Source organism: Xenopus laevis, chromosome 8S, assembly GCF_017654675.1.
Source record: "Xenopus laevis strain J_2021 chromosome 8S, Xenopus_laevis_v10.1, whole genome shotgun sequence".
In the NCBI taxonomy this organism is placed as follows: domain Eukaryota; kingdom Metazoa; phylum Chordata; class Amphibia; order Anura; family Pipidae; genus Xenopus; species Xenopus laevis.
Genome location: NC_054386.1, coordinates 25,772,592 through 25,795,381, shown reverse-complemented (window position 1 = coordinate 25,795,381; position 22,790 = coordinate 25,772,592). Strand labels below are relative to the sequence as shown.

Below are 22,790 nucleotides of genomic sequence, written 5' to 3'. Positions count from 1 at the left end.
GCAAAAATTTGAGTACCCTTGTAATTTTGTTAATTTCAATGCCTGTAACTGCTCGAAACTGATTTCTGGCAACACCAAATTGGTTGGATTAGCTCGTTAAGCCTTGAACTTCATAGACAGGTGTGTCCAATCATGAGAAAAGGTATTTAAGGTGGCCAATTGCAAGTTGTGCTTCTGTTTGACTCTCCTCTGAAGACTGACAGCAAGGGATCCTCAAAGCAACTCTCAACAGATCTGAAAACAAAGATTGTTCAGTATCATAGTTTAGGGGAAGGCTACAAAAAAAAACTATCTCAGAGGTTTAAACTATCAGTTTCAACTGTAAGGAATGTAATTGGGCAATGGAAGGCCGCATGCACGGTTGCTGTAAACCCAGGTCTGGGAGGCCAAGAAAAATACAGGAGCGGCATATGCGGAGGATTGTGAGAATGGTTACAGACAACCCAAAGATCACCTCCAAAGACCTGCAAAAACATATTGCTGCAGATGGTGTATCTGTACATTGTTCAACAATTCAGTGCAATTTGCACAAAGAACATCTGTATGGCAGGGTGATGAGAAAGAAGCCCTTTCTGCACTCACGCCACAAACAGTCACTTGCTGTATGCAAAAGCTCATTTAGACAAGCCACAGTCATTTTGGAACAAAATGCTTGGATTGATGAGACAAAAATTTAGTTATTTGGTCATAACAAAAAGCACTTTGCATGGTGGAAGAAGAACACTGCATTCCAAGAAAAACATCTGCTACCTACTGTCAGATTTGGTGGAGGTTCCATCATACTGTGGGTCTGTGTGGCTAGTTCAGGGACTGGGGCCCTTGTTAAAGTCGAGGGTCGGATGAATTCAACCCAATATCAACAAATTCTTCAGGATAATGTTCAAGCATCAGTCACAAAGTTGAAGTTACACAGGGGTTGGATATTCAAACAAGACAATGACCCTAAACACAATTCAAAATCTACAAAGGCATTTATGCAGAGGGAGAAGTACAATATTCTGGAATGGCCATCACAGTCCCCTGACTTGAATATCAATGAAAATCTATGGGATTATTTGAAGCAGACTGTCCATGCTCGGCAGCCATCAAATTTAACTGAACTGGAGAGATTTTGTATGGACATATGGTCAAAAATACCGCCATCCAGAATCCAGACACTCATCAAAGGCTAAAGGAGTGCTACGCAATATGTTGGAACTATATAAATACATGTTAATAATAATAATAATAAAAGGAGGCATCTAAAGGCTGTTACATTTGCAAAAAGAGGCTCAGTCTATCTTTCAATTAATGCACCTGTCTAATTTTGTTATGATGCATATTGCATAATTTCTGTTAATCCAATAAACTTGGTCACTGCTGAAATACTACTGTTTCCATAAAGCATGTTATATATTAAAAGGAAAGCTCAGCCAATGATAAACAAAACTCCAAAGAATTAAGAGGGGTTCCCATACGACTGTTAGCCCAAATGAATAAGCTCATGGCCAAAAGGGAGATTGTCAAATTGAATAAAACCCTTCATAATAACTGGACCCATTCCTGACCAAGTAACACTTGGAATACCTTAAGCATGGCCTTGTTCTGTAAATCAGAGTAGAGCCAGTGGGTTGGTGGGCGCGACCTTGCCTTACTTCAGGTACTCATTTTGGCGACTGATCATGCACAGTTGAAGCCATGTCCTCTTCATCTGCCTTTTAGAAGAAGAGGACCTGAAGTGGCAAAAGATAGTGCCCACCAACCCCGCTTGCTGTTCTACAAAACAAGGAAGAGGCAATGGCTACATGTAGTGGGTTCAGAAAGAGGGAGGATATTACTGAGGCTTGTCATTTTAGTATGATGTAGACAAAGACAATAGTTAAGCATTTTGATTTTGTTTTTTATTTTTGTTATACAGCTCTACATACTCATTATCAATCAAGCATTAGATTGAATGAAGGATGAATAGGAGAACAGCCAATAGCAGATAAGCTATAATGACTAAGGCTAAAGTAAACCAACCAGCTTTGCAAATGATCTAGTTGCTACGAAAAGTGACCCTTCTAAATCAAAATGGTTATTTTGTTGGGTTCACCGTTCTTGTGTGGGTCTCGGCCAGTGCCATTAAGGTACATGGGAAACGATTCTAGGAATGTTGATGTCTGACACTGGGCTACAAAGTAATGATTGCTACTTGTACAGCTGCTCACACACCAACAGAGATTGGCTGCTGACTTGGCCCATGCATAGGCTCAAAATAACACCATCCATTATCAGTATCTGATTAGTCTTTTATTGGGCCAAGCAGTCCTGAGATAAGGACCTCCCCAAGCAGTGAATGTGACCAGATGGAGAGGCCAGGCCCCCTATATACATTCAACTGTTGACCCACAGACCAACCAATTGAATCATCATAGATTCACTGACCCAGCTGTGTGTGTACATGCTAAGTGCTATGTATGGCATACAACCCTTTTACTCATGATATGATACCAACAAAGATGAAAGCTAATGCTATATGTACTAGCTGAGCCCCCTAAAAATGACACATCATTACTTTAATGTTGATATGGTATATGTTGCGTCAAAGTTCAATAAAAGGAGAACTAAGTTTAAAGGAGAATTCAACCGTTTACCAATACAAAACCTACTCCCCACCCCACGTAGACCCCCCTCCCCCCAGCCTAGCTGCCCCACCGGGGAAATGCCCCTAACTTTATACTTACTCCTCGGTGCAGATTCAGGCATCAGAGTCCACCGCACCCATCTTCCGGGTCTTTGGTAAGCTGAGTGGGAGGCCGGCGAATCGGCGCATGTGCAGTTGGAGCAATTTGCCGTCTGCGACAACTGCACATGCGCCAGAATAGACGGAAATTGCCGAAGCGATGGAAGAAGACACGAAGACCCGGAAGATGGCTGCGGTGAACTCCGATGCCTGAATCTGCACCGAGGGGTAAGTATAAAGGTAGGGGGCATTTCTTCTGGGGCAGCTAGGCAGGGGGGAGGAGGGATGGGGTCTATGTGGGGTTGAGGTTGTTTTTGGTGAACGATTGAATTTGCCTTTAAAATCAGTGGGGTGCAAAAATGTTAGGCACCCCCCAGGGATTTGGTTTCATCCATCTTCTTTTCATACACAACAGGTGCATGTGCAGTAGAGTGAAAGTTGAACGTAGACACAAAAAAGCCAGCCCTTTCACTCTACCCCATAGTGCCTGCCCACTCCTGGTGGAAATAAGACAGAAGAAGAAGGAAGATGATGCTGAACGAGCTTCTACAGAAATAACACAGCAAAAGCAGTTTTCTGCTAATAGGAGCACTGGCCTGGCGTATCAGGTAAGTCATTATAATGTTTGGCACCCCCAATCATTTTAACTTTAGTTAAACAAACGTTTATATCACATTAAAGTGACATTGTTTATCTTATCAAATCATAATACTGAACGCAAATGCTTCAAGTATTTATGGGCTTATTATTTGAGTTTAAGTGTAAACTGACTAGCTTGTTTTCACAGACACAACTGGACAATCTTTCTAGACCCAGATAAATAAATAATAAAATAAATAAAATAAAAGCAATAAATGACAAGTAACTGGCCATGAAACTTTCTGCTCTTCAACTGAAGACGGTAAACATGCAAGTACAGAGTCTTACTGGATATATTTAGCAAACCAAAGAAACAGATTTATTTACAAATACTGAATGTGCTGTGTTCCAGCTTTGGGAGTCTCCTCTCATTTTGGAACTGCACTTTTGTAATTCTGGACTTAGGACTTCCTTTCTTCTGTAGCCAGACCTGCATTTCCCGTACTTTTTCACTTGGTCCTTGCAACTGTCCTGTAACAGTCCCTGCGTCTGTGTTCCGCACCCAGCCAACTAGACCTAAGCGATTTCCCTCTGCCTGCAACAGGAAAATAAAAGAATGCAAAAACCGTGAGTGACAGGCATGGCAAATAAGAATGGTTATTATTCACCGACTAGAAACAGTTTGTCAATTTAGCAGACATAAGGCACTATTTTGCATTTATTAGGTATGAAGAGGCAGCATTGATTGGATATCTAATGTAATACTGAAACTACAGGAATGTAAAGTAACCCCTTGATAAGTTTAAAAAGCTATAGGGGAGTACAGGGCTGCATTAATTAAAAAAGAAGCAAATTAACTACATAGTCAAGATTTAGATAAGGAGGAGGGAAATAGAGAATTATGTCATGAAGGAAGAAGAATTTGGTGGACCATGTGTGGAGGAATGCTAAGCTAACCCTCCTCAGTACTTTTTAATTGTCGGACCCCTTTCATATCATCTGCACTACCAAAAAGTTAACCAATATCAAGCAGTCGGGGGTTGGTGGACCCCATGTCACTTCTAGTTCCAGGCTCCATGGTGGTGATCGCTATGCGGGAGCAAGCACAGTGGGCTAGGACCAAAGTTTGACTGGCAGTGCCCATTGCTTCCATGGAGCCTGATTGTGAGGGATTGTGAGCACCTGCCTTTTACCTTAAAGGAGAACTAAGCCTTAAAAATTAATATGGCTAAAAATGCCATATTTTATACACTGAATTTATTGCACCAGAATAAAGTTTCAGCTTCTCAATAGCAGCAATGATCCAGGACTTCAAACTTGTCACAGGGGGGTCACCATCTTGGAAAGTGTCTGTGACACTCACATGTTCAGTGGTTTCTGAGCAGCTGTTGAGAAGCTAAGCTTAGGGGTCGTCACTAATTACCCAGCAGAAAATGAGGTTGGTCTGTAATATTAGCTGATGCTACAGGGCTGATTATTAAATTCTGATGCTAATTGCACTGATTTCTGTGCTGCCATGTAGTAATTATCTGTATTGATTACTAATCAGCCTTATATTGTGACATTTCTATTCTGTATATAAAGAATGACAGCAGCACAGAGCACGTGCAGTGAATCAGCAGAAAAGAAGATGGGGAGCTACTGGGGCATCTTTGGAGACACAGAGCTTTACTGCTAAAGGGCTGTGGTTGTCTTGGGCTGGTGCAGAAGCACAAAACATAATGTACAATATTTCTAGCTACTTCTTTAGTTAAGCTTTACTTCTCCTTTAACCCCCTAGAAAACTGACTGATACAATTTTTAAGACTGAGAGGAAAATAAGATTGGTTGAACCTAGCATTACAAACATCTCTCTCAAAAAGTTTTAATTACCCAATTATTAGAAATAATAGTGGAATAAAGAAGAAGAAAAAGCAATGAATCAGATGCAGTTAAAATGATTACCTTTATTTACAAATATTTACTTAGGGTCACTGGGGGCTTTTTTTTGTTTCAGGTGTGATGCAGTAACCTGTATTGTGTACCTTATACACAGATATTACTACACGATTACGCACAATTTTGTCATGACTTATAATGGTAAATTAAGGGGAGTTTTGTCAATTATAGTGAGAAAAGTTAAGTTTTAGTAATTACCCTGAAGTGTACAAGTTCATACAGAAAGGTACAGGGTGAGTTATGCAAAGAGACTGTCAAAAAATAGTAGAGTAGGAAGTTAAAGGTATTGTCAACCTTTATTCCAGGTAGTCCCCAGGAGGGTTTTTGATAGCTAAGAGCTGGTTCTTGTTTACAGTGGGGAGCCGGCCCACACTGGCCATTTAGAAGTTCAGGAGAATGCCTGGTGGGCTGGTCAATTAAGGGTTATGTGGGCTGGGGAATTTTGTGCCACCAAATGGACACCCAAAGCCGAATATGGAGCCAAAGCTGAAAAGCTAAATGGTAGCCAAAGCGGCCCAAAAAGAGCCAAAAGCACTGAACAAATAAGCTGCTGTCTCCTAGGAGGAAGAAGACTGTCTGCTAAATTTTTACAGTAAGTTTCCACTGAATACCAATGGTCTTTTTTTAAAAATCCCTGGCCAGTGTTGTTTTTAACTTTAATAGGGGGAAAGCCGTGAATTTTTTTTTCTTACTTCAATTGAGCACCCTGGCCGCCAATGTTCTTTTTTTTTTTTTTTAACTTGGGGGGTGCCCACCAATGTTTTTTAACTGGGGGGCTGGCCACCAAATGTTTTTTTTTTTTTTCGTTCAATTGAAGGAAATGTGGTAAATCCTTCGACTTCGATGTCGAAGGATTTTAATTCGATGGTCGAATATCGAGGGTTAATTAACCTTCGATATTCCACCAATAGTAAATGTGCCCCTAAGAGTGAACTTTCACCCATTGATAAATACTCTTTTAAAAATCCCATAGACATGAATGGAGAGTGTCAGGATTCAAGTGGTTAGGCTCAGGAATAGAAGATTCCTGGAGTTATACACCACTTTGAGCATTTCCCAGCACTGGGGACTAGTTCATTGATATGAGATTACTACTTCTAAGGCAGGGCTGTCCAAAAGGTAGATCTGGATCAACAGTAGACCTTTAGCTGTGATCAGAAGATCTCAAGACACTGTCAATAGCTTGTCTAAATCACCCTTCTGTTCCATGCTTTTTATTCAGATATTATGTTGAAGTTACATAATAAATAGATGTTTAAACACAACAATATACATTTTTTCAAGTTAATAAATCAATATTTAAGTAATATTTTTCAAGGAGTGCTAAAAATGCTCATGGATTTAGATCATAATGGGACAATATCACTAAATAGACCTCACATTAGTAAAGTATGAGCACTCCTGTTCTAGGGTGTGTGAAGAGTAGAGCTGTGATTGCGTTAAGAGTATCATACATTAGTTTATTTACAAATCATAGAAAAATATATAACCCTGTTGTTATCTTTTTTTATGGGCAAGAAAAATCGAGTTAGCAACCATAACAGCATATGGAAAAAAGCAGGATTTATGATCTCGAAGATCCTTTGTGGATGACAATAAACAGCAACATAGCTGCCTCCTTAGATCTGAGACCTTATTTGTTGTGTTTCTCAGAATGTAATATTTAAATACTATTATATAAGTCACAACAGAATGCGATATTGTCAAGAAAAGGGTCAAATGAATTGATACAAAATAATGGTACCCAGAAGACAAATTACCTGGGTGTACTTGCGGAAAAAAACACCTTGGACCTTTCCAAACACTTCATAGTCCACAGAGATTGGCTGCTCTTCCTCAACCATGCTTCCTCCCTTTTTGTCACTGAAAGTTTAACTTCTGATCAAGCCTAAAAAATAAAGATTTTTACATGTTTGTTAAAAAAAAAAACAACATTGTCTATTATAATGAAGTGTGGTCCCTCTCTCATGTAAGATCTTACACACATTTTCCCCCTTTTTTTTCCTTTGCATTAGATGCAGATTGTATACACCTAAAAGCATCAGCTAACTAAATCCATTATATTCTGCCTATGTCTATTTAGCACTGAGACTATGGGGCAGATTTATCAAGGGTTGAATATCAACACTCTAATTCGACCCTCGTAGTAAAAATCCTTAGAAAAAAAGCTTTGACCGATTTTAATAGATCGATCGAAGGATTTTTATTCGATCAAAAAAAACTTAGAAAAGTGCTGGGGAAGGTCCCCATAGGCTAACATTGCACCTCGGTAGGTTTAAAGTGGCGAAGTATGAAGTCAAAGTATATTTTTAAAGAGACAGTACTTAGATTATCGATGGTCGAATAGTCAAACGATTTTTACTACGAAACGTTCGATTCGATCGAATTAGATCGAATTTGACCAATTCGATGGTCGAAGTACCCAAAAAAATACTTCGAAATTCTAATTTTTTTCCATTCGAATTCTTCACTCGAGCTTAGTAAATCTGCCCCTTATTGTCAAGTTTTATTACATTGTTTTAGAATACCATGCTGTCGTTTTTTGCCCTTGATGTACATTCATAGGATAGGGAGTTTTTGAAGTGACAAAATGCAATCAGTTGCATTTATAAAAATGCATATAAACAACTTTTTTGTGCTTTTCAAACCACTCAAAAAAAACGTCTTTGTAAGAACCATAAGGATGCTGATGCAAAGGTATCTGCACTATTACTATGTGGAACTACAATTTTATTTCTATTCCTACTTGTCTTACTTATCTTTCAACTCAGGCACTATCCTATTCAAATTTCAGTCTTTCATATAAACCATTGCCTGGTTGCTATGGTATATTAGACCCTAACAACCAGATATCTGAAGAAATTACGAAGTGGAGGGTTGGTGAACAAAAAGCTAAATAATAAAAAAATGAAAAATGAAGATTGTCTCAAAATATCACGATCTACATCATGCTAAATATTAATTTAAAGGAGAACCAAAACCTTATTAATAAAAACCCCAACCCTACATAGACCCCCCCCTGCTCCCCCCAGCCTAGGTGTAATTTTCGGAAATTGCCCCATAGTACTTTCACACACACACTAAAAAGTACATAAATTATATAAAATTTACAGTACAAGGGTGATTAGTAATTCATTTTCATATATAGGGTTTCTTTGAATTCAGACTCTCATGTGGCAGAATAGACACTTATGTATTCTAATAAATATAGGGATGCGCTAAATCCACTATCGAATCCTTTGTGAAAGATTCGGCCTAATACCGAACTAGTTTGAATATGTAAATTAGGGCAAAACGGTTAAAGAGAACTGCACGCAAAGCTAATCAAATTTTTATTTTCTTGTTTGTATAATGAAAATTCACATGATTTTAAGGATTCGGTATCGGTTCGGTGAGGAACTTGGATTCGGCCCAATTCTAAATTGAATTCTGGATTCTTTGCATCCCTAAATAAATAATGTACTCCATGTTGTAAAATATGAGGATATTAGAAGTCACATCTGAACTCTATAACAGCACTTAGCCTTCAGCCTCATATATGGTTCTGGTACTCCTCTGTGATAATATCCCTATCATATACAATAGGGTGTACATAATTCACTATTTAATTTCCAATAACGTCTAAGCCTAACTGATCAACAGCAATCCGGAGAACACAGAACAGGACAGTACCACTGGCACACAAAAGACATTCTAAGCAGCTCCTGTGGATAAGGTTGAAGGCAATTCATTACTATTTCATGACTGCTGAACCTCTGGGTTTGGAAAGTAAGTTAAGCACAAGCAATATTCTTTATTTCAGCAATAATTATTTTTACTAAATATACCCCTTATCAGTGCTAAGCTACCTGCTTGGGTCTGGGTGGCCATGTTGAGGCATGCATATACACATAATGAACGAGTACCCCAGACTGCTCATAACGTGCATGATATGACATAAGCTTGGTAAGGGGAACAATTTCAGTGATACAGTAGATGCTTTTTAAGAATACTTAAGAGCACTTAATTGGACTGAAAGATTGAGCTTTGGCATCACAGATGTGGAAAGAAATTGATGTCCAGAAGAAAATATATTTCTCCATTGATAATAAGAAAGATTTCCATCTCGACCTTTGGCAAACTAGCCCTTTAGTGCTGTCGGTTGGAAGCCTGAAACATTGATATCTGCAGCTGAACTATTTTACCCCTGTCTTTGGGAAAAATGTACATTTCCAACTAAGCTGTTCTTATATGTCCAACAGGATACCATGCCAGATTGAAATCTAATATATTATATATTGCTCCCAAACAAATCCAGGGTCTAAAACAAGAAAAGGTGAACATGTAGAAGCAAAGTACTATTTTCATGAATCACAAACAACAATTTGTAAAATTCTATATTTTAAAGGGTTTATCAGAAAATAGTTGTCTTGTCTGTAGATAGAAATGCTGTCTTAATCAGAATTTGCTAGCTTTGTTAACTTTCCACAGTACATAAAAAACATATGAAGCCCAGCAATATTTTCCCTGCAATGAGCTATGTTTTACAGCAGGAGCATTAGCATGTGCTGTAAGTTAGATGGCAATAAAGACGGAGATGAGAAGTAGGGATGCACCAAATCCACTATTTTGGATTCGGCCGAACCCCCGAATCCTTCGTTAAAGATTTGGCCGAATACCGAACCCGAATCCTAATTTGCATTTGCAAATTAGGGGTGGGAAGGGGAAAACATTTTTTAATTTCTTGTTTTGTGACAAAAAATCATGCGATTTCCCTCCTGGCCCCTAATTTGCATATGCAAATAAGGATAAGGATTTGGTTCGGGCCCGGCAGAAGGATTCGGCCGAATCCCGAACCGAATCCTAATGAGAAGTCAATTCTTACTTATGAGACATGCATAACATAATTACTCAAATGTGCTAAATTTATTTTCAAAAAAAAAAGTTTAATTAAATACACAGATTATCATATGCCCAGTGCTTTGGGAAACTGGAAAATCTGATCTTAGTTTTAGGTAGCAAACAATAGTTCCATAGCAGCCAGGTCATTTTAAGGAATGGACCTGTGTTGTATGGTGTGTGGCATAGTGAATGTGATCTACATGGATTATGACAAACTTTTCCTCCTCTATAAACCTGCTCACCGTTTTCTTCACCCAAAGATTTATGTGCAAATAGTCTTCATTAAATTAGAGGGAATGTTGACTTCCAAGATGAAAATATGTCAACAATAGTGATGTGCGGGCCAACCCGATCGGGCAGGTTTGGGTCGACCTCGCAGTGCTCCTTGTAGGGGGCGGGCACCTTCAAATGCCGGCATCCGACTTCCAGGTTTCCGGTTTTATAGTCTCGAGTCTGCTCACCCCGCCCCTTTTGTGATGTCATCAGCAGGGCGGGTCATAGCAGGGCGTGTTAGGGTCGGGTGCGGGTCAGGGAAACCCTGACCCGCACATGACTAGTCAACAACTATTCGTAAAGGGCAAGTCAAGCCAAATAAAAGTTTGCCTAATAAAAGAAAACATCATTCTAAGCAAATTTTTAATATCCATTCCTTATAAATTATAAAAAAAAAAAAGGGGACAGAAAAGCACTGCATTTAATGCTATACATATACCAACCATAGAACATTTGCTTCGAATTGTGTTTTTTTTTAATAGACATTCACTTTAACAAACGCTGATTTTTAATATAATTATCCTTTAAGAAGTACATATAGGTTCACCTATACACATATAGATTGTTGTTGAGAGCAAGGGAGCCCCCACTGCTATATTTACAGCCATCACTGAACACATATGAACCTCTTATCCGGAAAGCTGCATTTCAATGAGCAGGGTTCCTATATAGCCTTTCTCTAATAGCAATCTCCTCTCCCTCTTACTCCATACCTCTCACCCAAATACGACGCATATGAGTAAGTTGTAACAAGAACCCACTCGTGTAGTTACTAACCTTCGTTACTATAGCAGCGGTTGCACAAGCCCAGCCTTCCCTTCCTGTGGCGCACAGAATATTACGTCATCACTTATACGTGCAGCGACTGCGCCTGTTGTTTCCTAGCAACCGTGAAACCATGAAAACAGCGCGGAGGTAGAAGGAGAGCGAGATAAACTGGTAGGTTTGGGAAGTGGCGGGGACGGTAAATGTAGCAAGTTTGGTTTGGCTTTTAGTTAAGCTAGCTTCTATTAGTCAGTGTTATCCGTTATACGACGGGAGCTTTATGTCCTATTAAATGCTCAAGCACTGCTTTTGTTTAAAATGTCCGGTTAGGTTTGGGTGCAATACTGATGAAGCCATGAAGTTATCCCTGACTAGCTCCTAACATTCTTTGAGAAGAGAAAAAAGAAATAAAAAGTGTATTGTGCATAGAAGCCCTGATATTATACAGTATATACAGTACGTGATGCGCATTATTAGCTTCTCCATGCAGGGAGGAGTATAACCGTGGGCTGCACTATGGTGCAAATTTACTAAAGGGGCAAATGACTTCATTTTGCTACTTCGCCGATTTACTAACGGGCGCAGGCATAAATTCGCTAGTGAAAGAGACTGACGCTGGCGCTCGTTCACACTCAATTGGCAGGCGAAGTTGCCTCTGGCAAAGGGGCGTAACTATGCGAATTCACGAAGATGCTGATTTTACTGAACGTTATCTCTTGCGCCAGACTTGCCTTCGCCACCTCAGACCAGGCGAAGTGCAATAGAGTAGATCGGAGTTCTTCAAAATTTAGTGCTAAAAAACGCTGGCGTCTTTTCCTTTTTTCAGCGTGATAGGCTGCAAAAAAAGCGCCAATTTTTTTGGGGGTAACCGGCTTCCAACCCAATATTTCGTAACATAAGGCACAAAAACTATACACTGGGCTCATGTGTAGGGCAATATAACACCTCTATTTTATTTTATTAAGCTTCCCTGGGTTTGTGTAGTGTAATGTATTTGCTGCAACATATACGTCCATTCAACTTTAATGGCCAACTATAAAGCCAACGTTAACGCAACTTTGTTCTGCTTGCAGAATTAACGCTAGCGCAACTTCGCCATCATTCAGCACCCTGGACGCAATTTTGCATGTTAGTGAATTAGCGTTGTCAAGCGAATTTTCGCCTGGAGAAGTGTTGCCCTGCCTGCGAAGTCGTCACTGGCGAATTTTCGCCACTTAGTAAATTTGCCCCTAAGTCTCTTCCCAGGGTTGCCAGGTCTAATTTTCAAAACCAGCCAAATTCAGCTATAAAACCAGCCCAAATCTAGCCAAGAGGCACTTCAATATGTGCAGTGAAAAAAAAGTCTAAAAAAATAAATGAAATATATATGAAAATATGCCTTTTTCACATTTTTCCATGTAGCAAAATGGGACAGAATCTCTGCTCATCAGTGTTGCAATTTTAGAGGGTGTCCAGGAGCTATAGGGGCCCCATAAGGTCCTAATAAATATACAATTTCAATAAATATAAAACAGGTCAACCTCTACACATTTTGGTGGCCAGCAGATTTTTGCCCCATGCTAAAAGAGAAGGAGAAGCTACAGAGACATTTTATTGGCAATAGATTAGCTGCAATAGTGCAAGCTAGAATGCTATATTGATTGTGTAGAATGTTTTAATATACCTGAGTAAAAAGCTCTAGAAGCTCTCTGTTTGTTTAGGATGGCAGCAGTATTAGCTTGCTGTGACATCACTTCCTGCCTGAGTCTCTCCCTGCTCACTTATAGCTCTGGACTCAGATTACAGCAGAGAAGGGGGGGGGGGGGAAGAGGAGCAAACTGAGGGTGCTCACTCCCGGGGCAAGGAGGTTTAAGCTGAAGGCAGGAAGTCTGATACAGAAGCCCATGTGTACACAATAGAAGGAAAGAAATGCAGTGTTTCTTTTGACAGGGGACTCAGAGCAGCACTACTTTGAGGATTTACTGGTATATTTAGGTGGACCTTTCTGATAAGGCTTACTTAGTTTTAACCTTTCCTTCTCCTTTAAGAGTGATGGGATGGGAGACTGGGATATAGAGCCCAACATCTGGTAACTCCTGACTTCTACACAAGTTAGTCCCATTGCATGTTGTGTATTGCAGTCTTACATTAAACTTGGCAGTTGGCCAAGGTTAAACAAAAACTACATTACCCAACATGCATTGGGAGACGCAGGCTTGGCACGTTAGGGCAAGAAAAACCTTTGGCTGGTTTCCGAAGTACAAATCAGCCATAGGCCCAAAAAGTAGCCTAAATCTGTACACAGGCTAATTTGTACTTTCAAAACCCGCCTGGGCATTAAATTAGTAGCCCAATTCGGCTAAAAAACTGCCAACCTGGCAACTTTCCGGTGGGAAGTAGGTAATTCGATTGTGTCACAGCGCTAGATAATGTGCTTACGTAACTATGACATATATACACATAGATGTATTTTAAACCCCCAGTGTGTCATTTGTGGATTAAGGAAAAGGAGAAAAGATGTGAGACCTGTGATTACTTTGCACCACTAACCTTTTGTTTCAATTTAAGATTTAATGAATAGGGCTTGTGTCCTTCATACCGTTGCTTATTGTTTTAATTAATATTTACCGTTTTTTTTATTTCTTGCACTAAACAAGAAAACAAATACACTAACTATAGCACACCCTGGTTGTGAGCCAAGGTTTGCATGGGAGAAGCTAGTAAACGCATTACAAGTCCACAAATAAGCCCTTAGTATAATGAGCATGTGATGTCATCAAACCCTGACAAACCAGGATGCACAATAGTGGTGATAATTGTGAATCATATTTATCAATGGAGTTCATATTTTGATAAATATGCTTTTAATACAAATGAATATAAAGTGAGTTTTATTGTGGTGAGTTCTAAATTCATATTTTTAAGAAACAGAGTACAATGTATTTATCTATTTTATTTTTTATACTATTCCGTGATTATAGGAAAACTATACCCCCAAAATGAATACTTAAATGGGACCCGTCACCCAGATTTTTTTTTCCAAATCCTATCTTATCACGTTAGTCAAGCAAAATTAACTTTAATTACACTCTAAAAATTATTTGAAATGTGTTTCCTTTGGTCTAGGAACTCATAATGATAGCAAGCAGGCAGGAGCTATTTTGTGGACACTGTTATTAAGGCAAGCCTTTCATCATCTCAGAATCTTGTTTGTGCATCAGAATGGGGGACCTGATGTCCATCCCCATGTCCTGGCTACACAATGTAATGGTTAAGAGAACTGGGGGAATATCAGGAGAGCAGTGAAATCTAGAAAGTGCTGAATGGAAAGTGAAAGTAGTTGCCTGCCTAAGGCATAGAGGAGGAGCAGGCAATATATGATTGACAGCTGAGATTCTTTAGTTAAAACAGCTATAAATGCTTTAATAAAAAAAAGAATTTGGATTTCATGTTTAACTTGAAAAGGACTTTTATTATACAGATTTTTATGTCTGCGTGACAGGTCCATTTAAGCAACACATAGTTTATATCCTATTAATGGCATATTAAAGAATCTTACTAAACTGAAATATATATTTTAGTAAATATTGCCTTGCCTCTTGCCTTGAACCACCATTGTGTTCTGTCTCAGAGATCACCTGACCAGAAATACTGCAGCTCTAGCTGTAACATGCAGAAGTGTGGAAGCAAAAGACAGTATTTTGTCTGTTAATTGGCTCAAGTAACCTAACATGTATGGTTTGGTTGTGTGCACTGTGACTAATTCTTAAAATGACAATTTTCTATTTAGGATTACCCAATGGCACATACTACTAAAAAAGTATAATTTTATGAAAATTGTTTATTTACATGATGCAGAGTTTTACATATGAGCTGTCTAATGCAATATATTTTTAGTTAGACCTAGATTGTTTGTGGATATAGTTTTCCTTCAGTCCTTCCATAGAGTATCAAATAGATCAGTTAACTTTTGATATAGATTGCTGTTATAATGATAATAATACAGCTGTCTTTTGCTTTGTTTATGTGCTATAAATATGGGTGGTCTACACACCAGGAACAGTCCAGGGTTTATGGTTGTGGTGATGTTATTAATATTGTGAACATTAGACTTAAGTCTGTACTGTGGAGTAATCGAAACAGTGCACAGTTGATTTTCACGCTACTGACACCTTTTGGTACTTATTTACTTAACCGGTGAACAAAAGTGACATCTCACTTATGTCTACACAACTCTTAGTACAAACTTGCAGCATGCTGCAAATTATTTCAAACATTAAAGGAATTGTTCAGTGTAAAAATAAAAACTGAGTAAATAGATAGGCTTCCGAAGTTGCCTCACGAGGAAATTTCGGGCAACTTCGGAAATCGAAGCGCCGCGAGTGCATTGGCGCTGGCGTTTTCTCATTATAGCAGCTCCCTAAGGCATAGAGAAGGGGCAGGTAATATATGATTGACAGCTGAGATTTTAAAATAACTTTGAGGCCAGGGGCACACGTTCAGAATTGGGGAGATTTAGTCGCCTGGCAACTAATCGCCTCTTCTGCAGGGCGACAATCTCCCCGAACTGCCTTCCCCCTGCCTTCCGCTTCCACGACTAAATCTCCCCGAATCTGCCCGTGTGCCCCAGCCCTTATAACAGGTACAGGCACTTTATTAAAAAAAAAAATATTTGGGTTTCATGTTTAATTTGAAAAGGACTTTTATTATACAGGTTTTTATGTCTGGGTGACACGTCCCCTTTAACGGAATGGAATTACAAATGGTGGTCGTGGGCACAAAGCCGATGCAAACCAAAGAGCTTTCTGAGAGTGTTACACCTAATTGTAAGAAAAAGTATTTGTTCAGTGCTTTTACATTCCCCATCTTATCCCCAGTGTTGTCTATGATGGGGGCTGCCAAATTTGTGCAGCAGTAGGCCGTTAGCATTAGAAACTCTCTGACAGGTTGAGAAAGGACAGTCAGGGTGGTAAAATACAATATAAATACATGAGAATATATTTCTCTTTTTAAAAGGATGGGGAATTCAAATAGTACATTTATGAGATATTTGTACTGTAGACATTAATGGTAGAAAAATAAATATATATAATATATTGGAGAAAAAAGAGGGATGTATCATAAGGAGAGACACACAAAAAAAATGGCTAGACAATGTTTATATTTCTACCGCTCATAATATTTATTTAGAAATCATGTTCTGTATATTCTCAACAGCAGACATTCATTTTCTTTTCAGGTATTGGCATATCTAAACAGAAAGTAGTACAGTAGTCTAAAGTAATGTGTGAAGCAAAGTTGCCTGTGCTAAAAAGAGAGTTACCAGTACCAAAAAGTCTGTCCAAGCTTGAAAAAATGAGAAATCACTATCAAGAGAAGGTCCATAGAGAAAAAGAGGAGAAGATACTGACACTATTCGCAAAGCAGCAAGAGTATGCTACGCAGAAGGTTCATGGATCCTCCCTACGCACTTCAGAGCTGCGTCGTAATGCCAGCAGCAACGAACGAAGGAATATTAATGGCCATCACTATCCTCCTAGCTTGCACACAGCTCCATTGCCAATGGAAGAAAAAAACTGGGCCTCAAATTGGATTGTTTCCAAACGGAGTGCTGGAGTGGATAGAGCACACCCTCTGAAACCTGTGTTTCACCACAAGAACCAAGGGAGTGTCAAAACAGAAACAAATATTTACCGCTCACAGTCTGCTCATTCTGTAGGAATCAAACTGGACATTCCACACCCAGAAGAACATTTACGTTTGAAATCAGGGCCCAGTAGACCAGAAATATGGTTCCAACTGCAGAAGACAGAGCTGAGTTTGGAAGAAGAAATCTACCGAAAGAAAGTTTTATTGAAAGAAAAATTGCGTCGAACGGAAGAAGAATTACGCAGGATTCAGAGAGAAAAGGAGGCAGCTGAGCTAGAGGATACATCATTTAGAGGAATCTCAGAAGGAAATAGAACAATGGGCAAATCTGATGAAGGAGTTGGGAATTTGCACAACCTTGCTTTTACGTTGAAGGCAAAAGGGAAATCCAATAAACATTTTAGAAATCAAAGTTTAACTTATCAAACAACAGACCCTCAAACAATTAAACCGGTTTCAAACAATGTGACAGAGCGAGAACAGCCTATTCACAGAGGTGGAACAGAGAGAGAACAGCCAATTCACAGAGGTGGAAATGCTAGAGAACAGCCAATTCACAGAGGTGGAAATGCTAGAGAACAGCCAATTCACAGAGGTGGAAATGCTAGAGAACAGCCAATTCACAGAGGTGGAAATGCTAGAGAACAGCCTATTCACAAAGGTGGAAATGCTAGAGAACAGCCTATTCACAGAGGTGAAACTGCGAGAGAACAGCCTATTCACAGAGGTGGAACAGAGAGAGAACAGCCTATTCACAGAGGTGGAACAGAGAGAGAACAGCCTATTCACAGAGGTGGAACAGAGAGAGAACATCTTTCTCACAGAGGTGGAACAGAGAGAGAACATCCTACTCACAGAGGTGGAACAGAGAGAGAACATCCTACTCACAGAGATGGAAGCCCAGAATTTGCAGCTTATTTCAAAGAAGAAGAGAAAAACCAAATACTCAAGGATGTGCCTAACAATGATGCACCAGAACTAGCAGCAACAGAGCTGGTCCCCTGTAGCTTGTGTGGACGTCAATTTCTAGCACATCGTCTGGAGAAGCATACTCAAGTTTGTCAAAAGATGCAACAATCCAATCGAAAAGTATTTGACTCATCTAAAGCACGAGCTAAAGGAACAGATCTTGAGCAATACTTGCAAACTAAAGGACGAACTCAGCAGAATGCTCCCAAGGTCAGCTTTGTTTATTTGCAAACAATTCCATTAAATGACAAGGAAAGTAACATTACCAATATCTGTTGGTTATGTATTCCCCTTGATCCCATTTTTTTTTTTTATTGGCTGTAGCTTGTAATTAAGCTTTTGCATCTGCATTTGTCTGTGCAGCCCCTGGGATCAAGGGGGGCTGCTCTACATAACTAATAAATATTAGTCAGTTCACTATACTTACCCTTTAATTTGGTCTACATGTAATATTGCACCTCTATATTGCCTAAAGCTTATGTTTAACATCTTAAACTACTACTTTGTTACCTTGGTCTTGTATTTGAGATCTGTGTCTAGCTGAATATTATAAATGCATTGCCTTTTGGTTAAACATACCCCAGCATGTATGTTGATAGAATGTGCTAGGTAACTTAGATCGTAAATTCATGGACCAATATGAATAATAAACAGTTGTTGTGAAGGAATGAGTAACATTTTAGTATAAATAAATAATAATAATGGAATTTGCAAGTTTTCTTATACTCACCCCCTAACATTCAGTTGACTTTTCTTTTTTGTCCCCTAATTAGATACAGAACAATGCATGGAAGCATAAACATGAGTCTTTTCAGCAAACAATTCGTCATGCTCGTGCAGTGCAGCAGATTATAGCCCGGGGGGGAAAGTTATCTGATCTGCCTCCCCCTCCAGTTGAGGAAAACCCAGATTATGTGACTTGCCCTCACTGCAATCGTCGGTTTGCCCCACGAGTAGCAGAAAGGCACATCCCTAAATGTGAGAATATTAAAAGCAAACCACGGCCGTTACCTCCTCGTAGACGCTAAAGATGAGTGGACTGCAAGTAAAGAATATGTTTGTGCTTTTTGTAAAATCAAGATGTCTCTCTACCTTTTTGTAAAACTTACTTGTATGCCTTTTATAAACATTAGTGAAGGAGTGCCCATACTTTATTAATGCAAGGTCTACTTTTAGTGATTTTGTCCCATTATAGCCGTCAGTCAGCCTTCATGTACTGTAGGATCATATCATTATTCTGACTTCGAGGAGCTTTAGGCAACATTAAGATGTGAACAGAGGTTTACACATTTATTCACAGTACATGGTGGAACATGTTAAATCATGAGATTTATTGTGTTAAGATGGTCTTTCCTGATGAGTTGGCAGCAGGTCAGGACTGAGAGTCAAAATAGGCCCTGGCATTTCAGGTACACAGAGGCCCAATCAGCCCACACAAAAGGCCCAAACAGTCCCACCAGCCCACTAAATACTGACTTTCTATAGCACCTTATAGCAGCCCCTCTGGCATTTGCCAGAACCTACAGTTGCCAGTTTGGACCTGGTTGGCAGCTTATATGTACTATATGGGGCCTAATTAAAGGCGTATCCAATCAATATATAGTCAGTGTTTTAGTTATGTTCCCTTCAGGCAGGTTCTCACAGGCCCCAATGTTATCTTTGTTCATCTAGGGCCAAACAATCAAATTGTAATTAAATAGAACCAAACATGTACCCTGTATTAGCAAACCATAACCACAACCAGGGGTACAATTAATATAAAGCAGGGTTCCTGCCCAAATGAGCTTACATCAGATCAGATTGATTTGGCCACCACCTGGATGGCCAAATTGTGTAAATATCCACTGATATTGCAACACTGCCAGTCACTACTTATTGGGTTTATGGGGGGCTGTTTGGCCTCTATGTACTTGAAATGCCAGATATGCAGATTTTATTGCACTGGACCAACTTAATCTGTCAGATTTACAAGCATTCACCTCAGAATTATATAATTGGAAAATACAATGCAATTCCACATCACCCCTTCAGGAGAACTTATAATAATAATGACATTTTCTAACACCCATGTCTGATGTACCTACATAACAAGGGATATGGGTGGCAAGGTTTTAGTCTTAGCACATAGATCACTGCCAACAGTTTTTCAAAAGTTATCTTTACCATGTTGGAATGACTTCAGCTCTTCTTTTACAAATGCTTTACTGCACAATGTCAGCGTAATGAATAACGGTTTTATTTTCCTTGAGCTGTAAACAGCATTCTGTATGAAATGTGAAAAAAAAAAAAAAAAATATATATATATATATATATATATATATATATATATATATATATATATATATATATATATATATATATATATATATATATATATATATATATACAGTGGTGTGAAAAACTATTTGCCCCCTTCCTGATTTCTTATTCTTTTGCATGTTTGTCACACAAAATGTTTCTGATCATCAAACACATTTAACTATTAGTCAAAGATAACACAAGTAAACACAAAATGCAGTTTTTAAATGAGTGTTTTAAATGGGTTTTTATTATTTAGGGAGAAAAGAAATCAAAACCTGTGTGAAAAAGTAATTGCCCCCTGAACCTAATAACTGGTTGGGCCACCCTTAGCAGCAATAACTGCAATCAAGCGTTTGCGATAACTTGCAACGAGTCTTTTACAGCGCTCTGGAGGAATTTTGGCCCACTCATCTTTGCAGAATTGTTGTAATTCAGCTTTATTTGAGGGTTTTCTAGCATGAACCGCCTTTTTAAGATCATGCCACAACATCTCAATAGGATTCAGGTCAGGACTTTGACTAGGCCACTCCAAAGTCTTCATTTTGTTTTTCTTCAGCCATTCAGAGGTGGATTTGCTGGTGTGTTTTGGGTCATTGTCCTGCTGCAGCACCCAAGATCGCTTCAGCTTGAGTTGACAAACAGATGGCCGGACATTCTCCTTCAGGATTTTTTGGTAGACAGTAGAATTCATGGTTCCATCTATCACAGCAAGTCTTCCAGGTCCTGAAGCAGCAAAACAACCCCAGACCATCACACTACCACCACCATATTTTACTGTTGGTATGATGTTCTTTTCTGAAATGCTGTTACTTTTACGCCAGATGTAACGGGACGCGCACCTTCCAAAAAGTTCAACTTTTGTCTCGTCGGTCCACAAGGTATTTTCCCAAAAGTCTTGGCAATCATTGAGATGTTTTTTAGCAAAATTGAGACGAGCCTTAATGTTCTTTTTGCTTAAAAGTGGTTTGCGCCTTGGAAATCTGCCATGCAGGCCGTTTTTGCCCAGTCTCTTTCTTATGGTGGAGTCGTGAACACTGACCTTAATTGAGGCAAGTGAGGCCTGCAGTTCTTTAGATGTTGTCCTGGGGTCTTTTGTGGCCTCTCGGATGAGTTGTCTCTGCGCTCTTGGGGTAATTTTGGTCGGCCGGCCACTCCTGGGAAGGTTCACCACTGTTCCATGTTTTTGCCATTTGTGGATAATGGCTCTCACTGTGGTTCGCTGGAGTCCCAAAGCTTTAGAAATGGCTTTATAACCTTTGAAATTGAACTCAGGTGTGATAAACCACAGTTAAGTTATTTTTTAACAAGGGGGGCAATCACTTTTTCACACAGGCCCATGTAGATTTGGAGTTTTTTTTCTCCCTTAATAACGTAAACCTTCATTTAAAAACGGCATTTTGTGTTCAATTATGTTATCTTTGACTAATAGTTAACGGTTTTTGATGAGCAAAAACATTTAAGTGTGACAAACATGCAAAAGAATAAGAAATCAGGAAGGGGGCAAATAGTTTTTCACACCACTGTATATATATATATATATATATATATATATATATATATATATATATATACAACACTCCAAAGGAATCCGCACTCACAGGTCTTAAAAAAGTTAAAAATATTTATTAGAACAGATGACTAACGTTTCGGCCTCTCCGAGGCCTTTCTCAAAGACTTTGAGAAAGGCCTCGGAGAGGCCGAAACGTTAGTCATCTGTTCTAATAAATATTTTTAACTTTTTTAAGACCTGTGAGTGCGGATTCCTTTGGAGTGTTGTGGATAGAATTATTGTTTCTGCACCTAGGCATACTAAGATCGTTTTCGTGAGTGCCGACACCATGGTGGAATATATATATATATATATATATATATATATATATATATATATATATATATATATATATATATAATTTTCAAAAAAGGTCCGCACACACAGGACTTAGGTAAAAAAGAGAAAATATCTTTTATTCAACGTTTCGGCTCGGACACTTGAGCCGTCCTCAGGAATTTTGTGCTCTGAGACTCCATGCTGTTTATATATATATATATATATATATATATATATATATATATATATATATATATATATATATATATATATATATATATATATATATATATATATATATATATATATATATATATATGTAAATCCTTTCCTAATAATCTGAGTTTGTTTTAATAGAAAAAGTTTACTGCTGTGTACTATATATATATATATATATATATATATATATATATATATATATATATATATATATATATATATATATATAGACAAATACAAGAGTCCTCTGCACTCAACCCATTATCAATATATTTAAGACAGAGACATTTTGTGCATACTGCTACTGAAAAATGCCTTACCCTTTAAACAAAACAGGGATTGTTTGTCCATATATTGCAATATATTTAAGATGGCCAACTACGTCAAAGTCATCCCATATCTGCCCAGTCCTTCGCTCAATTTTCATCTGATTCATTAAGAATTCTATTGCTTCATTATACATTTTACAATGGGACTAAGTTTTACCTGCAACTTACTAGCTGCTGGGTTGAGTGCAGAGGACTCTTGTATTTGTCTATATGTATTTTGTGGTCACAGCCTCATTGCCCCCCGCCTAATTCCTCCACTGGGATGATCGTGTACAAACTACACACGTCTGTTGTAATGAATACAGTGTTCTCAGGTAATGTATCAAATGTTTTCAATAATTCAAGGAGCGATGAGGTATCAGCAGTATATGACCGC

General features: G+C 38.7%; 2 protein-coding genes across 7 annotated transcripts; one reads left to right on the top strand and one right to left on the bottom strand.

Moving 5' to 3' along the window:
- Nucleotides 1–1,858: 1,858 nt before the first annotated feature.
- Nucleotides 1,859–11,236, bottom strand: acyp1.S (acylphosphatase 1, erythrocyte (common) type S homeolog). 3 transcript variants are annotated; one of them, XM_018232019.2, is made up of 3 exons: nt 11,153–11,236; nt 6,982–7,109; nt 1,859–3,878 (listed from the first exon to the last, which is right to left on the bottom strand). In XM_018232019.2, exons 2-3 carry the CDS (start codon nt 7,063–7,065, stop codon nt 3,663–3,665), a joined length of 300 nt encoding a protein of 99 aa, XP_018087508.1. In that variant the 5' UTR covers nt 7,066–7,109; nt 11,153–11,236; the 3' UTR covers nt 1,859–3,662.
- zc2hc1c.S (zinc finger, C2HC-type containing 1C S homeolog) lies at nt 11,175–18,877 on the top strand. 4 transcript variants are annotated; one of them, XM_041574726.1, is made up of 4 exons: nt 11,175–11,314; nt 16,359–17,594; nt 17,628–17,947; nt 18,511–18,877. In XM_041574726.1, the coding sequence occupies exons 2-4, from the start codon at nt 16,403–16,405 to the stop codon at nt 18,763–18,765; spliced, it is 1,767 nt and encodes a 588-aa protein (XP_041430660.1). In that variant the 5' UTR covers nt 11,175–11,314; nt 16,359–16,402; the 3' UTR covers nt 18,766–18,877. The 4 variants fall into 4 exon arrangements, with proteins under 4 accessions (XP_041430660.1, XP_041430659.1, XP_018087943.1 ...); XM_041574725.1 differs by having other exon boundaries at nt 16,359–17,627; nt 17,661–17,947; XM_018232455.2 differs by adding an exon at nt 15,834–15,945 and having other exon boundaries at nt 11,272–11,314; nt 16,359–17,947.
- Nucleotides 18,878–22,790: the final 3,913 nt, after the last annotated feature.

Coding starts and splice junctions, on each gene's coding strand:
- zc2hc1c.S (XM_018232454.2), top strand. CDS start 16,403: ATGTGTGAAGCAAAGTTGCCTGTGCTAAAAAGAGAGTTACCAGTACCA. Junction 17,948..18,510: donor CTCAGCAGAATGCTCCCAAG/GTCAGCTTTGTT, acceptor TCCCCTAATTAG/ATACAGAACAATGCATGGAA.
- acyp1.S (XM_018232019.2), bottom strand. CDS start 7,065: ATGGTTGAGGAAGAGCAGCCAATCTCTGTGGACTATGAAGTGTTTGGA. Junction 3,879..6,981: donor TTTTCCGCAAGTACACCCAG/GTAATTTGTCTT, acceptor TTCCTGTTGCAG/GCAGAGGGAAATCGCTTAGG.